The sequence below is a fragment of the Aptenodytes patagonicus genome, chromosome 7 (genome assembly GCF_965638725.1).
Source record: "Aptenodytes patagonicus chromosome 7, bAptPat1.pri.cur, whole genome shotgun sequence".
NCBI lineage: Eukaryota > Metazoa > Chordata > Aves > Sphenisciformes > Spheniscidae > Aptenodytes > Aptenodytes patagonicus.
In genome coordinates this window covers 63,287,775-63,304,004 of record NC_134955.1, presented here as the reverse complement: position 1 = coordinate 63,304,004, position 16,230 = coordinate 63,287,775, and the positions used below count along the sequence as shown (strand labels likewise).

The following is a 16,230-nucleotide window of genomic DNA, read 5'->3' as shown; positions in this document are numbered from 1 at the left end:
GACTGAGAAGGCCTTCATAAATTGTCCCACAGTAGTACTGACTCAGATTATTGTGGAAACTACCAGGAAATTCCAGATGTTACATATTTTGGAGAAGACAGTGTGCTAATTGAGACTATTTCTGACCTTGGCATATCCAAAGAGGCTGGATTCTGGTTTTACTCCTGTCCCATTAGCATGTGCATCTGAAATTGGATGTAAACCATTACCTGCTGTAGAAATAGCCATGCTGTGCAAATGAAGAGATTTCAAAAAGCCTGTGAGTAATTGCTACCTACGTTCTGGGTGGTCCAAAGAGAATCTTGCAGCGTTTACCTGAAATGCAGTCTCACAGATAAAAGCTGAATTTTGTCAGCTGCCTAGAGGTGTTTATGTGCTAAGCTTGGTTACCCACTATCTCCAGGTAATGGTGGATATGTTTATGAATATAGGCTTGGGGTAATCGAGAACACTTACTTTGTAATTAAGCTTTTTGGAAACATAGCTTTGCTTTGAATTATAAGGAGTTTTGAATAACTGGGGTTGTCCCAAGAATTTTAAATGAAATATTTAAAATACTAAAGTATTAGACTCTCCTGAAAGAGTGTTGTTATTTGTCTCTGGTGCAAGGAAAGGTGCGATTTAATTTGCAATATTTTGCCCACCTACTAGCGAAACATACGCAGTGAGATTTTGATCACCTTTTTTTTTTCTGGTCTTTTTTATCTCTTAAACCAACATAAGCCTGTGGGTATCATGCTGGTCTGCAGCAGTGGGAAGCTACAGGTGGCATCTCTGCCAGTTGAACTGCAGAGCTATTGCAGTCACAGCTTCTCAGTAAAGCAACATATTTGCTTGGTAAAGCCAGTGTTAGAGCTTTCTGCGGCTTCCCCTCTGTTTCCAGCTTAATGTTCTGAATTTGACAGCTAGGGGGAAAAAAAAAAAAATTGTCTTGTGGGTGCATCATAATCTGTCTCAAATCACTTTTAACAGATACTAAAATAAAAGGGAAAATGACACAGGCAGCGCTAGCCCGTTACACGTGTGTTCTGACTTAGGATTGCTGCTCTGAGTCATTCTGATGTGCATAGTTCAGGTGTCTGCTGCAGTGCCCAAGTCCTAAATCACTCTGTGCTGCGCACAGCAAGCTAGAGCAACTGGGAGCATTGCGAGTGCCAAAACCACCATTAGCTTAAAAGGACAGACAGAACTTCACACACGCATGCACGCACAGCTTGTCAAAAACAAACCAAGGTTCGCTTTAAGGAATAGGCAGACAACTGCTATAAGGAGAAAGAGAATAGAGTTAAAATGTGAAAGAAAGAATGCTCATCCTCAACAGGGTTTTTATACATAATATGCTGGTTTGACTTGACTGAGAATAGCATTATTAACATTACAATGCGAAGCATTCCCTCTTCAATAGCTTCAGGAGGACTGTAAGGCTCAGAGTGACTTGTGGCTTTGGGATATCCTGTTTCCTTTTCCTTTTTAAATTCAGGATGTAAAGACCACTTCTAAGGACCTAATTTTTTTCACAGGAACATTTGCCAGGCTCCTGTAAGCCATCCTTGGGCACAGAGGATCATTAATAATTCAAAAAAATGATGAAGAATATATACTGTAATTGTGCTCTCTTACAATAAACAGAATTTTTAGGTCCCTTAATTTTTTAAGATTGGTTTTAAACTGCAGAATGTTTCTTTGTATTTGGAAGTATCACCTTATGTATAGATTATACTTCTTAAAGTCTTTACATGGAAAGTGAAGGAGCTTCATTGGATTGTTGTTTGTAAGACAGGACAACACTCTTAGGTGCTTTCAAAACAGATCAGAAAGATGATCCTGGCGATAGGGAGCTTGAAGCTAGTGCTTTTCTTATTAACTGACTTGCCAAGCAAATGATTCTTCAGATCTAAGCTGGAGGAAAAGTTGGGGGTGGGGAAGAGGTGTTCTGTACACTCAAGATTGCCAGTGTTTTCCAGGTAGCGATTTCTGTCGGCGGCGTTCTTATTTCTGTAAGAGCAGAAGTGCAACTCTCGGGGTCACTGCTTAGTTCCAGTTGGAGCAATTTACCATTTGCCTTGATAAACCTTTCCCTGCGGTTTCAGATTGGAAGCCATATACTTCCTCAATCACGCTCCTAAATTGTTGCCTGCTGTAGCTCTGTGCTATTAAAAGATGGCCATGCTTAACCCCAGTGGTGGGCGAACTGAAGCCCAGCACTGAGAGCTATTACATGTCCTCTGTGGGAGGGCTAAGAACAGTGTTTACATTCTGTTTCTACCCATCGTGCAGCGGGGAGGTGAGTGAGGTCTGAATCCCAGCTCCGTTGCCCTCCGAAATTGTACGTGTTCCAACTCTGTGCATCTGTATGCAACCAGCCCCGCCACCCCGCTTCCCAGGCGCGCTCCTCCTCCAGCCCCCGTCAAGCAGCTCCGCTCCATCTGGAGTTCCTCTTGCCAGAGCTTGCCTAGGTACACATGAATGATTTCCAGCCTGCCTGCCCAAGCGAGTGTCAAGAATAAAACCCAAATAGTGCAACTCATGGTGTAACAAGAGGAGAATGTTCACCGCTAAGCATGCTCAATTTTTTTGTAAGCGCTCCAGATTTTCTGAGTTCAGAGTTGATACCAAACTGCTTTTGGGGACCGGGAGTATAAGTGCTGCTGCCTTGTCCTAAATTCTCCCGGGTTGGTCCGACCTACAGCACAGTTGCAGTCAGAGCTGCGTGGGCACAGTAGCTCTGTAGCTGAAATTTTTTTTGTGAACATTACAACCCTTGTGGCGATATGCAAGTCTAGCTGATCAGTTTGGTATCACTGAGCATCTTTCTTACTCATTTTCATCCTCCTCAAGCATAAATCTGACTAGATGCAGTTGACAATTTCCATATAATTAGGTGGGGAACCAGTATATGCTATTATTTTTAAAATTTGTAAGCATGTTATTTATTACTTGAAGAAATGTTAGGATTCTAGGTTTTTCTTTGTGCAATTAAATCCTAGAGACAAAATGCCTTAAATGCCCCATAAATAGGAAGCGCACACCTAAATAAATGCTTTTTACTGTCTATGGTACCTTCTTTATGAACTGATGGTTTTTAAACTTACTTTAGGAATGTAGGAAAAGGCACTGTAGCTTATAACTCTATTTCAAATTCTACCTGTTTCAAATTCTACCTGCAAGAACCTGTAAATGGACAGTATTTTTTTGGTTTTCATAGCTCGTGCCTCCGTTTAAGCCACAAGTTACATCTGAAACAGATACAAGATACTTTGATGAAGAATTTACAGCACAGATGATAACAATCACTCCTCCTGACCAAGGTAAAGTTTTCCCAAATGTTGCCCTCTGTTCTCCAGACGACCAGAAATAATTTGCTGTAACGTTACCTGGTCTCTTTAGACCATTTGAAAAAGCATCAGTTTAAACTTGCTGGTTTTCCATATACGTATTTGACCAAGAAGCTGGTAAACTGACGTGAAACTTTCCAGTTTGGGAAATGAAAAACCTGTTTTAGAAGATAGTGAAATTATTTGTACTGTTGTCTTTTCCAAATCCGCACATTCCCACTGGAAAATAATTCTGCTCATGAGTTTTGCATGTGTACATCTGCACACACACTGTGTATATGCCAGCAGTCAATTGAGTATGGCCTAACGTCCGTATTCAATCAAATTGTATTTTATTTTCATGGTAACTGAGCATGTTTGATGCTCTGAAATAGCAATTGCCAGAAATTCAGAACACTGAATATGGATTTTAGCAATGCAGCTCCTAGCAATTTTAAATGGACATCCGAACAACTGTTTACATACAACAGTCAGGATCTCCTGTGATGCCCGTTTAATGGGGTGACATTTAAGACTTCCTGTTTCTTTGTCCTTTCAAGTCGTGGAAGAAAAAGGCGACAGCGAAATTTTCTGAAATAACTTTACCATGCATTATTTTGTTGTTTGTTTACTTAAAAGGTAGCAAATGTGGTCTACTGTTTTTTTTTTTCATTTTTCAGATGACAGCATGGATTGTGTAGATAACGAGAGAAGACCTCATTTTCCTCAGTTCTCCTATTCAGCCAGTGGAACCGCTTAATGTTTTGCAACATTTTCCCATTCAGCAACAAAACAGACTGCATTTTGGGGACCTTACTTCAATGGACACTAGAGAACTTTCTATATTATCTGAATTACAAACTGTGTTTGTATTACGATTTAGATGAATTTGTAGGAAGCCTCACAGATTCTGTATTTAAAACAATTCTTTGATGCATTTTTGAGAAGGAAAACAAATCCATTCTTAAAGTATTACGTCAAGGCTTTTATGCTGAATGACCATAGGTTTTTAAGAATATACACCAAAACTGTTTACTTTAGAAATAATTAAGGTATTCAACATATCAGCAACTCTGACCAGAAAATCCCCTTATTTTATTTATTTCATACAGTTCATTATCTAAATATAGAATCTGCACTCTGAACAATTAGATTTATATAGGAAGATATAAGACTTTAGTAGCTAGTGCAATAATATAAGCAACAAAGTGAACAAACTCTGGAGGGTTCAGGTTCAAACTCATTTTGGACAGCAGCGAAGTGTCATCCAACTCCAGAAAACCAACTATAGGAACAGCATTAATGGCCTCAGTGAGGTAAATCAAAAAGCAAAAGTTATTTTTGTTATAACATCTGCTACAAGACATTACGTATCAAACTGAATCCAGTGGAATTGCCACGTCGTACAGATGAGTATTCCATTCTAGACAGTGCATTTAATTATTCCATTTGCGTAGAGTTTAGGAATACTTCATAGGATTGGCTTCTCAGAACCTAGAAAACGCTTGATTTACCAATCTAATATGAAATGCAACAACACAAAATCACCCACTTTCACCACTGTGTAAAAATACCATACAGGTCTAAGTGAGAAATCATCTTAATGAGTGAGTCAACCAGACAAAAGTACATTTTGGCACTGAAGTAATGACTTGTTGCCGCTTTTTTTTAATGAAAAGATATATGAATATATATAAACACTTAATGATTTTTTGCATCATGCCAGATCATTTCTTCTTTCTTGAGTGTGCATTAAAGGTATCGGCCAACAGTTCATGGTGCCTTCTCACTCTTGAAGATTCACTTTAACAGTGTTTCCCATGTGTAAGAAAAAAAACTAGGTTGAAACTTCATATGTGTTTGAATAATAATGGTGTTAAAAATTCACGTTTTGTTTTACATTTTTAATCTTAGTGGAAAATTCCCCACACCCTATTTTTGTTGTATCATGTTTCTTTGTAATTTTCATAAAAGCAGTCTTATTCTGTCTCTGCTGCGAATGAATTTATTCCATTGTAGGTTGCGTTCTCTTAAATTGCTTTTTTTTGTTTTTTATTCTCTTGACTGTATAAAAAATGATGACATGTACTGCAGTTAACTAGCATTTAATTTTTTTATTTGAAAGGGAGTATGTTATGAAAGCCCTCGCTTCCCCTTTCCGTCAGAAACTGCTGTGTTTGCACAGAGAGCCCATCATCTTGACTTTTTTTTTTTTTAAACAGCGTTCAACTCTAGTATTTTTACTCATGATATGAAAGTTTCCCTCCAAATACTTAAATAAAAATTGCTTTAACAAGTTAGGTTCTTATTTCTTGTGGTAGGAGCCTTCTGAATTTGTAGAGATGCAACAACTGCTCCAGTTTCTTGAGTCTCCTGTGCACATCACTGAGGGATTTAGGCTTTTCTGCCCCTCCTCAGTTGTTTCATCTCTGTGCTGATCATTACGCAAAGATAATTTTGGAAAATGTTTGTTAAAAGAAATAGTGCCAGAAATAGTTTGTCTTGAGGTGAACAAGGACAGGCCTCATTTTGCTGTCCTCCTGATGCCAGTGCGATTGTGTTACTGAGGCCCTAATCTTCAAAGGTGTTTCTATTCCAGTCACTTGGGCCAGTGTACAATATATAATACCACGTTTCCTTTCTAGGGACTAATACTAATCGCTTCGAGGAGGTAATTATATGAGGCTGGAATGTCCTTTTTCAAACAAGAATACAGAGAAAAGTACAAGAACGTCCAAGGACAACTGCAGTGTGCTTCAAACTAAGCACAGAAGTTGCAACTTGTAAGCCATTAAACATCCAAAACATTTTTTGGTTCAAGGAATAGGGTATAATTCCCAGGAGAATTTACTGCACACTTTATGCAAGGAGGGAAGGTGAAAGGAGGGATCTGTGTCTCTGTAGAGGATACCTTGCACTGATGCTGGACAGCCTGTCCCCTTCTGCAAGTCTGATCTCCTAACTGCTCTCCTTCCTTCGATTCCAAGCCTTCATCTAAGTTTGCAGCCAGCCCGGGGATGAAGTCCAAAGAACTCTTCTGCAAGTCTACAAGCCCCGACAAGTTCTGAACTAACACACTCCGTGCATCCAAATATAGGCAGCACGAATGAGCAAAGGTTACCGTCGTCTGCCCCAGGAAAATCTGGTCTTCCAAATGCAGGAACAGACATGGATCGGGTTGTTCTGTTGAGGCTGATTATGTCTCAGAACAGTATTTTTCTGCCAGTTGTTGCTAATGGATTTTTGTTTTAATTCCCATATATAAAATGGAACTTAAAAAAAAAAAAAAAAAAGCTGCCAAAAAGTCTGGGAATCTTTGTATTGTTGGCAACTGTGAGCTCTGAGGGCCACACCTGAACGCAGGGTCTTCTGGATACCCTCCCTCATTTTGCCTGTGATTATTCAAAACGCCTTGCCTGTCGTCTATAATGGAATGATTACCAGCATTACAGCTGTCTACCTGCAAATGTCAAGTGTGTTCTTCAAATTTTGATTTAGCACAGAAAATAAGGAGTAGCATAGCCATCACTGTTAGTATCCTGTTGTCCTTCCCTACCTATCACAAAAGTCTGTGACCTGAGTGCCGTTCACCTCGGATTGCTTTTGTACCGTAAATGCAGAGACCGTGTAAATCTTGCACGTTCCTTTAGCTCTTTTATTTGAAAACCCAAAACTTTTCTAACTATCTGTACAGCCAGAACCTCCTCATTCTTCCTTCTGGCATTGACAAATGTCATCTTGCTCTGGTGGTGTACATTGCAGCAAAGATGGTGCATCCCAAGCGCAGAACACTCACAGTATGTCACAGCCCAGGAATTTGGTTGTAAACTCAGGCTGGGAGAAAAACAGGGAAAGAAAAACCTATGCAAGAGCAAATAATGCAGTTCTCTGTGTGCCACTGACTACGGTCGGAAGACGAGGTCAGCTGAGCACTGGTTGAAAGAGAGATGCACCGCTGCTTGTGCTATTTGGGGTTAAGAGACGTTGGCAGAAGCCAGGTAATTCTGCAAATTCTGTTTTATATTCTCTTGTGTAACTAAAACATCCAGTACAATCCCATTAGGATATGGCAGGCTGTTCTCCGTTTAAACTGGGCGAAGATCACCGTGGTTTATAGCATTCCCAACTGAGAAACAAATTACGATAGTTTTTGGAGGTTTGAGGGTAAAAACTTTCCTTGATTGTTTGAATTGGATGATCTTTGCTTTAACTGGGGGTGAATTTTCTTCTCTGCTACTTCGGATTGCTTACGTGCATTTAAATGCTCAGTACAAGAGTACTGTATTCTTCATACTCTTAAAGTGTTTGTGGGTTTTTTTAAATCTTTGTCAGAGAAAATACCCTTTGCTTTTTAGAGAGCATATGCTAAGTCAGATTTTTATCTCCAGTAGCAGGATTTAGGATGGTGGTCCCAAATTAGAGGTCACGACCTATAGTGGGAATGCAAACTCCAAGGAGACAGAGCTGCAGAAGAGAAGCCCACACACGTGAAGCGCCCGTAAGAGTTGCATGGGGTTTCTGCCTGAGAAGTTTGGGAAATGATAATTTAGGAGGAAGGTTTGATTTATTTCACTGTTTCTAAAAGCTTCAGAGGTAAAAACACATTTGAAGAAATGGGCGAACGTAAAAGGATCTTGTTTCTTCAGTGTTGCAAATGAGTGTGTTTGTCTTCCACTTTTAGCTCAATTTTCTTAATAACAGGGAGGTTAATTGCCACCAGAAGTAAAACGAAAAGAACACACAGTGCCTATAGCAAATGGGAGCTTATTATCCCCAGTGCAGCTGAGTGTACAGACGTGTAGTAGCTCTGTCTAATGGAACATATGTTGCATTCTAATCAGGTGATGACTACTTGCTCTGTGTCTGAAAACATTTTAAACAAAACCATTTTGTTACCGTAGTCCCTGCATGCCACTTTTTTTTTTTCCTTTTTTTTTTTCCTCCTTAATTTTAACTTCTGTAACTGCTGGTCACCATCCTGGTTTTGTGAGCATCGTGGCTTCTTTCTTGAGGACCAGACCAAGGACTTTGTATGTGAAAATGCTGCTTCCCTCTGTGGTTCTTCAGTGTGCTTGTAGCTCGGTTCTCAGTTTCTCCTTCGCCGACGCACTGCTTCACGTGGCTGGCTGCCTGGTACTGCTCACTACCTGTTTCTCTAGAGATGGACTTTATGAACTTCTTCCTGTGTTAAATGTAACCCCGGTCTATGCTAAGATTCCATTTTTATGAATTTTTCCACACTGTTTCTTCATGTCTTCTGTCATACTACCATAACCGCTTGTATTTTGCATCTTTATCAGGTCTTTGCATTTGTTTTGAGAAGATAATGACCGCACCGACAGTGGTTGCTGTGTTTTTTGAATTCTGAGGGTCTCTCAAGTTCTGCACATTTTTTAAATAATACATAACTTTCACCCCACAGAAGATACTATAATTATTTTGAATACAAGAGTGAAAATTCTTCACAGAAACAGAGGAGACACAATCCCTACCCCAAATGTTTTGATCTTTAGTTATCTGTGAATTCTACCATAGCTATTTCCTTGCACTATTATGTTCTTACAGCACTGATGCTGTTAGCCAGAAAACTGTTGTGTAGTACTGAGAAAACCTGTATCAGAACAAAAAACAGTGACTGTCATCTTCAGCACAGTGCCTGGGAATTCATCGAAATTGGATGAAAATGATCAGAAAATACGTGCTTAAACATTATATTCTTTTGGAAGGAAAGCAAAACCAGTAATACTGTTCTTCCTTCAGCTTACTGAAAAGTACAGTGATTGGAACAAATTGGACTCCTTTAGGGCAGTCTTGCTGACCATGCTTGGAGCAGGGGCACTGGGCCAGACAATCTCCAGAAATCCTCAACTAGTCTGTGAGTCTATTTAATGATTTAGGTCCTGGATTTGAGAGCGTGTGCTTTAGTGAAGGAGGTTCTTTATGGGTTTTTTTTCCTATCAGTCACCTCTGGTATGTATTTATACTTCCAGACTGACACGACCTGTCTACTACTTTCATACAATCTATGGGACTTGGCACCAGCCTTGCTTTGAGATGCTTCCAGTAGTACAAATCCTGCATTTTTCTCATTTTCTTTCATGTCATTGGCCCTGGTCATCCCCAGTTCACTGCACTTACTGTTTTAAGCAAAGTGTGTATCTTTGTTGAATTAGTACATGTTTTATTGCATTATAGTTTTGTAAGTAATTTTCTCAGGGATATGAAGAGTACATTGTATTCTAGCGTATTGTCACTTACTGAAGTGGAGGTTGTCAGCGCATTCCTCTAAAGCAGGAACACCGACACTTGCCCTTGCATCGCTTACGACGGGTGCAGGCAGGCTGGATACGCTACTCCTGGCATGACTAGGAGGGAAAACCCTGAGCGGCATTTACTTTTTCAGGTGAAGGATGATGTCTGCGTTGCATTAGGATTTGCACTCTAACAGGCTCCTTTGGCCGCTTCTGAAAGGCTGCATTAACAAACAAACAGCATCACCACCAGGCACTTTCATCTCTGCTTGGTTTTGGTGGTTGCAGCTTTCCCTTTCCACAGTGTCGTGCCCAAAATAGATTCCTTAATGGTCTTTTCACCTGTCTGACACAGGTCACTCAGAAATTGTTTCTAGTGCAGGCTGGAGCTGCAGCTCCCTTAAGGTGGCTGGCACCTGGAGCTTTGCAGCTGTACCCCGTGGATTTGCATATGCTTCCAGTTTGCCGACTGCTGTTGAAAATGCCAGTTTGACTTAGGTCTCCTGACAGAATTGAATCCAGCAGCTCACCACATGTCAGCAGTGCCTCGGTCAGGTGTCCCAGAATGGCTGAGGGCAAGGTCTGCGCTGTAGAGGCTCCTCAGCCTGAAATAATTGGCTTTTTATTTTTAATTCAGTGAAGTGCAAATCTGACTATGCAAGAACAACTGCAACACCTTTTCCCACGCACAGGCCTGGCACATGGGGACAATACAGCATTTGAGTGATTTTTTTTTTTTTTTAATAGTAATGAACTTTTCTAATGTATTTGATAAATTGCTCCAATGATTTTAAAGGCTTTATGGATGTGCAGAAAGATCAAAACGTAAGCCCTTTAATGAACTTTAATAATGCAAATGGAGTGATACTATTCTTAAGATGGTTGCAGCATATATAGTAAGCTTTCCATACGGTGTGTTCAGCTGCTGCAATTGTTCCTTATTCTGATATTATTGAGGGAAATGAAACTAAACAGGAAGACAGGAATACCTGCTGACAGTCCAGGAATGAGTATAAAGTGAAACTGAATAAAAATGAAGTGGAAAGAGCAAGGTCACATGTGTAGCTGCAGACTGGAAAGGTGCAGGGGAAGGGAAGTATAAGAAAGCAGAACAAAATGTACTTACTTAGACAGGTGAGGTTGTCATAAATTTAATGTGTAACTAAGATAAAGGGATTAAACTTAGTATCTCCCTTTACTTGATGATTGTAAAACTTGAAATCACGTTACCTTTCCAAAGTTTTACTTTCTGTGCTCATTTGCTCAGCTGTTACGGAAGTGGAGATCAAAGGTGACTGCCTGCCTGTTACTTAAAATGGATTTTTTTTCTAATTCTAGTAAGCAGCAAACTGAGTCGTGATGAGGATGATGCTTCCTGGGCTGCCCAGAGTTTTCCAGGTAACTGAGAAACTTACTTGTCACATCTGTGCTTTGCTGGAGGTAGGAGAGGTATCCTAACACTGTAGGAAAGCACCGAGATTGACTGATGAAGTCAGCGTGTGAGTGATGCAATGTCGTCTGGGGTTCCTCTGTGCAAAACAGTCGTGTCAACTTTCTTTTCAGATCAGTGCTGGGGGCCCAGTTTTTATTAGCAATCTCTCGATAATGAAAAAACACAGGCCCATGTTACAAGAAAGGAAAAGTCAACACAGAAACTTTCAAACATGGAGAAAACCCTTGATATAAATACACCTCTTTTTCTAACAGGTTCAGCTGAAATTTTCACAGCACCGAGCTGCATGTGTGCACATGTCTAAGTAGCATACGATAACGGGTGCACAGGCTGGTGGAGGCCCCGAGCACTTCAGGGCTGCTGGAGAGGAAGGCTGTAGCAGCACAAAGACGCTTCCAACTCCCCATCTGGAAAAATCCCCCACAGGAGCACAGGCAATGGTAACGCCATCTGTCTGTCTGCTGCAGAGCGGATCTCCTCTCCTGGGAGCAGGAAAAAAGCTGGCACATGGAGGTGCGCTTTCACTTCCCTGCTGCACGGAGGTTGGATGCAGATTGCTCGGTGTTACCTGTAGAGACCAGGCTGCTCTGTTCTGCCCCCTCTCCCCTTTTTTAGTCAGTTTTGTCTGAACTCCAGTTCTCTTTATTTTGCCTTTTGACTTTTTCCTTACGACACCTTTTTCCTTCCCCCGTCTCTTCCCAGCAGACAAGAAACAATGGATTTCTTCCTCCTCCCCTACCTTCTCTCATTCTTTTTTATGTCTCCTTAGCCTATTTCAGATCTTCTTCTGCAGTCCCTTCTAGAGGGTGTGTTATGAAGTGACATAATATTTCTTTAAATTATTTTCTCTTGGGCAGTGTCCTGATGCTGGATGCTCCTTGGGTTGCTGTGGAGACATCAGAGAGCCAATATACAGCTAAGCTCCCTTTGAAATGGTAAAAGGAAGCTGCAGGACCCTCTTTCCCTGGTCTCTCGGACAAGTGCAGATTTAATGAGCAAAAGGAGGTAGGGTAGTTAAAGCATAGTTATAGTGTAGTCCTTCCTTCTCCCACCAGCACTATCTGGTGTGGCACACGAACTGGGAGAAAGTCCTGGCCATAGCCTCCAGCGTGGGTCAGGACTGTGCCTGCCGCTGGTCTGCGTGTGGTGGCTTTCCTAGAAGATGATACAAAATGCTGAAGACAACCAAGTACTTGACTTCAGGGATGGACGTATTAGCTGTACTCTATCAATGAAACCTTATTTTGAATACTACAGTTCTTTAATGTAGCAAAGCTGGGTGAGTTAATTTTGTCACCTGACCCAAACCTATAGGACCACTTTACATTGTCTATATAAACCTGCATCCTCCGGGTTTCCTGTAGAGTCTTGACTGATGTGTTATGGCATGAAATACTGAGCTTATCAAAGAAAAGAGCATGTCTCCCATTGAGTTTTAAAGCGATTTCCTATTCCTGTTGATATTTTTAACATCCTTTCTGCTGCGGAAGCACAACTAGAAATCACTAGGGTAAGAAGAGGAGATAACTACCCAGCACCTTTCATCATTCACTCTTATTTCTTTAGTAGAGTTAGAAGGAAGTCAGTTGCTTTCAACAAAAAAAATCTGGTCATCCCTCACTGTCCGGCATCCATTTCTGTTCCAGGGCACCCCTAAATTTGTATGATTTTCCAGCTGGTAAATGTAAGAAACCTGGGGAAAGCAAAACAAACCATTTCTCTGCCCTTTATCTAACTTATCTTTTCATTGTGGTATGAACTATCAAGTTTAACCTATCCAGAGTTCTCTGTAAAAATACAGTTAAATCCCTGATAAGACATTAACTGAAAATTGCTGATGGAAGATATTTACTGAAAATTGCTGATGGAAGACATTTACATATTTTCTTTAACTCTTTAAAACTCTTAGAAACTAACTCTGGGAAACCAACACCAACCTTCTTCAGCATCCTCAAGTTCGCTGCCGCAGCCTGCAGCCTGTACATCCTGAGGCCTATTTAATCCACCTTTCTAGTGGTGTGAAAGGCTTGCAGTCTGACTCAACAAAATTGGTTAAACTCTTAGACACAAGACTTAATCATGTCCTTTCCCATCCTACTTCTGCAGAACCACTGAGGCTTTCCATGGCTCACCTCTGGCACCCATCCCTCATTATCCCCTGGGAACCCACTGGTCTCATTTTCTAAGAGGAACTGGGGGGAAGTCCTGCCAGGCGGCTCTGTGGAAGTTGCCCAGGAAGTTTCAACACCCTATTCCTGGATGATACTGTCCCATCCTATAGTTAACCCTGCTTGGCTCCAGCTAGTCTGCAGATGCAGCTTCAAAATAAAATCAAGACAATATAACCTCCATATTGCTCCCTCCCCCCCTTATTTAGGCAGCTAAGTGAAATACAAACAGACAGACTCCATAAATTCTTTTGTGAATGGCCTTGTGTTACATACTCAGCCAAAGCAATGGTTATCATTAAACAAATAATGACAACACTAGAGCGTAACACAAATTATATGCAGGACAAGATCCTCGGCTGTGTAGCTCAGTTTGCCCAATGACACTAGGCTGATTCACACCAGTCCTTTGGGCTTGATGTTAGTGCCATCAGCTAACTGCTACAAAACCAACAAGGAATCCACGCTATCCTCTTGCAAACCTTAAAGGAGTGCTCTTGCAGCTTGCTAAACTCTGAATGAAACGATGTTTTGTAGTGTTTGCAGAAGAACAGTACATGATAGCAAATCTTTCAATAAACATACAGCATAATCAAGAATGTGTCCACAGCTAAGCAAACCAGACTAAAACAACTGAAATAAAATACTGCTGGAGACAGGTTTAAATATAGACTGACTCAAAAGCATGTGAAGAGCAGTTCTACTGCTGGGGCAAACTGTCTCTCAGTAATATGAAATGCCATAGAGAATGTGTCAGAATAGTTTGCTGTAACAAATAAACACACATGCACACACCCCCCAGCCTACTGAAATTTTTTTGTAATTAATGGTAAATTCTTACGTACAATCTAGGTATTCCCAAAGCTTTCTGAACAGCAATGAAACTTTAGAGCACATTACATTAAAATGAGTATCACAATAATGATCTTAAATTTACGTCACACCTTCCAAGGAGCTCAGTTCATAGCACTTTTGCTTGTGTGGCATCTGACCAGATTGTCAAAACCCATTCTTAACAGGGTGCTGCAGGGTACTATAACTTAAGTGATTCATGCATGCAGCTGTTGGAACTGCTTGTTGGGTTGTGAAAAAGCTCACGGTGCCAAGTGCTGATCTAAGAGGACTCAGATCTCCATCAGCCGTCTTGGCTCTGAGTAGTTACTGAACAACAGATGGTAGCATGAGTTAAGCAAACTGAGAAAATATTCTGAGTGGAGAAATAAAGTTAAAAGCCTCACAAGAACTGAAATTCTCGAGAAAATAGAGAACAAGTGTTGAGGTTTGAGCTAGTTTTCATGTCCAAGTGATGTACGCCACTAAACATTAAAGGGTAGTCTCATTCCTGACAGTGTTTCTGAAGCACTCATTATTATGAAAGTTTTCATTTAACTTGGGCAGAAGACACTACCTGTGAAATTAATATTACAGGCATTTCAGAGCCACAACTCTTGCGTATTAAGCTATACTTGCACTGTAAAACACAACCGAAGAGAGTATCTGGCACTAAGGAAAAGATGGAAGAACCCCAAATCACATCATTTTGCAGATTACAAGCACCAGCAGCAATGAAGGGACAGCACCGCGAGCTTTGACGATCTCTTCAGCAGAGCAGGGACAGCACTACACTTCCACAAATGGAAAACTTATTAGCGTTACGGTGAACAGAAGTGCACAAGCTCTTGCTGTATCCATCGGTAGCATCAGCACAGAAGGGACAAAGTCGGTACAAGATGTAAGAAGAAAAGGTTATAGCAATGATCCTAAACACGAACACGTGGATATATGGAAGCACATGGAGTAAACGAAGAACGGAAGACTTGTACCAGTGAAGAGGGAAAGTCCCTCTAACTGGGTTTACAACAACTTCTAGTTCTTGGTCTCACTAAGACAGTGCATTCCAATTTTGGATAGGTAAGGAACAAAAGATATTTTCAGGACTTACAGATGCTTGTGTTGAACAGTGCTGATATGAGCTCACATGAATGAAGCAGTTTTCTATAGAACTTCTTTACTCCACACGATGGCTGAGTAAGAAAGCTCTTGCATTCATGTGAAAATCTGACCCATCTGAATACACAGGTATCTTAAACCAGCTCTGTAAGTAGCAATACATGTGACTACACCCAACTGAGACCAAGTTCTCCCATTTTCAGACAAGTGAGGACATCCAGAACAACATGGAGTTAAGCCACTCAGCAGAATATGAAGGAAGTATTTGAGCTGGCTTGCTTCTTTTAACATTTCTGTGAGGAGACCATGAAAATTTGCACATTGACTATGTATTTTCAGCCTTACATTTTACTACACTTTAATTCCTTATACTGTTCATCCAAAATGACTACAGTCCCAGGTTTCTAAGCTTGTTTTTACTGGGTTTAAAAATATTTTAAAATCTAGTTTAGGGCAGTAAATAATCTTGCTATCATGGAAAGAGAAATCAGAACAATCAGATTACTCATTTAGCGAGTTATTACTCAGTGCAAGAAAGCGTGGGAGAATCAAGCTCCTAAAATGAAACTTGCTGGGACTGAGATACATAGAAGTGCATTAATTTTTGTATGTAAGCTACTTGGTTGAAAATTTAATTATTTCTTTAGGCTCAGGAATCTATATTCTGCAAAGCGCTGCACTCTACAGCACAGCCCACCAAAGCACTTAAGGATATGAGTAAGTTTCATCATATCAGTAGTTCTAGCAGAGTAAACAGGATGTAAGAGTGGACATAGTCAGACCACATATCTTTTTACCAGTTCCTCATTTCTGACAGCTACCAGTATTCAATGCTTAGGAGAAGAGAGGAAGAATGCAGCAGGTCTAAGAGTGCTGAAGAGGTTCAACAGTACTGTAAATTCCTAAGTGTATTCAAAAGCACCATACATGAATACACAGCCTTGGAATCCCAAGAAAAATCGTGCAATACCTGTGCTTCTGATAGACTCTGAAGGCCACAGACATGCCCTGTCTGTGAGCTGGAAGCAGCCAGGCTTCCTGTCTGTTAGGGGTGTCTCTCTGCACTGTAGGGTCTTCAGGACAACTAAAGCCTC

General features: G+C 40.7%; 1 protein-coding gene across 4 annotated transcripts in view; it reads left to right on the top strand.

The window, feature by feature from the left end:
• Positions 1-5,303, top strand: part of AKT1 (AKT serine/threonine kinase 1) — a 75,756-nt gene extending 70,453 nt beyond the window's left edge. For all 4 annotated transcript variants that reach the window (XM_076345574.1, XM_076345571.1, XM_076345573.1 and 1 more), the window contains exons 13-14: positions 3,206-3,308; positions 3,995-5,303. In XM_076345574.1, the coding sequence (XP_076201689.1) occupies positions 3,206-3,308; positions 3,995-4,074 (183 nt within the window). In that variant the 3' untranslated portion in view covers positions 4,075-5,303. The remainder of the gene's footprint in view (positions 1-3,205; positions 3,309-3,994) is intronic.
• Positions 5,304-16,230: the final 10,927 nt, after the last annotated feature.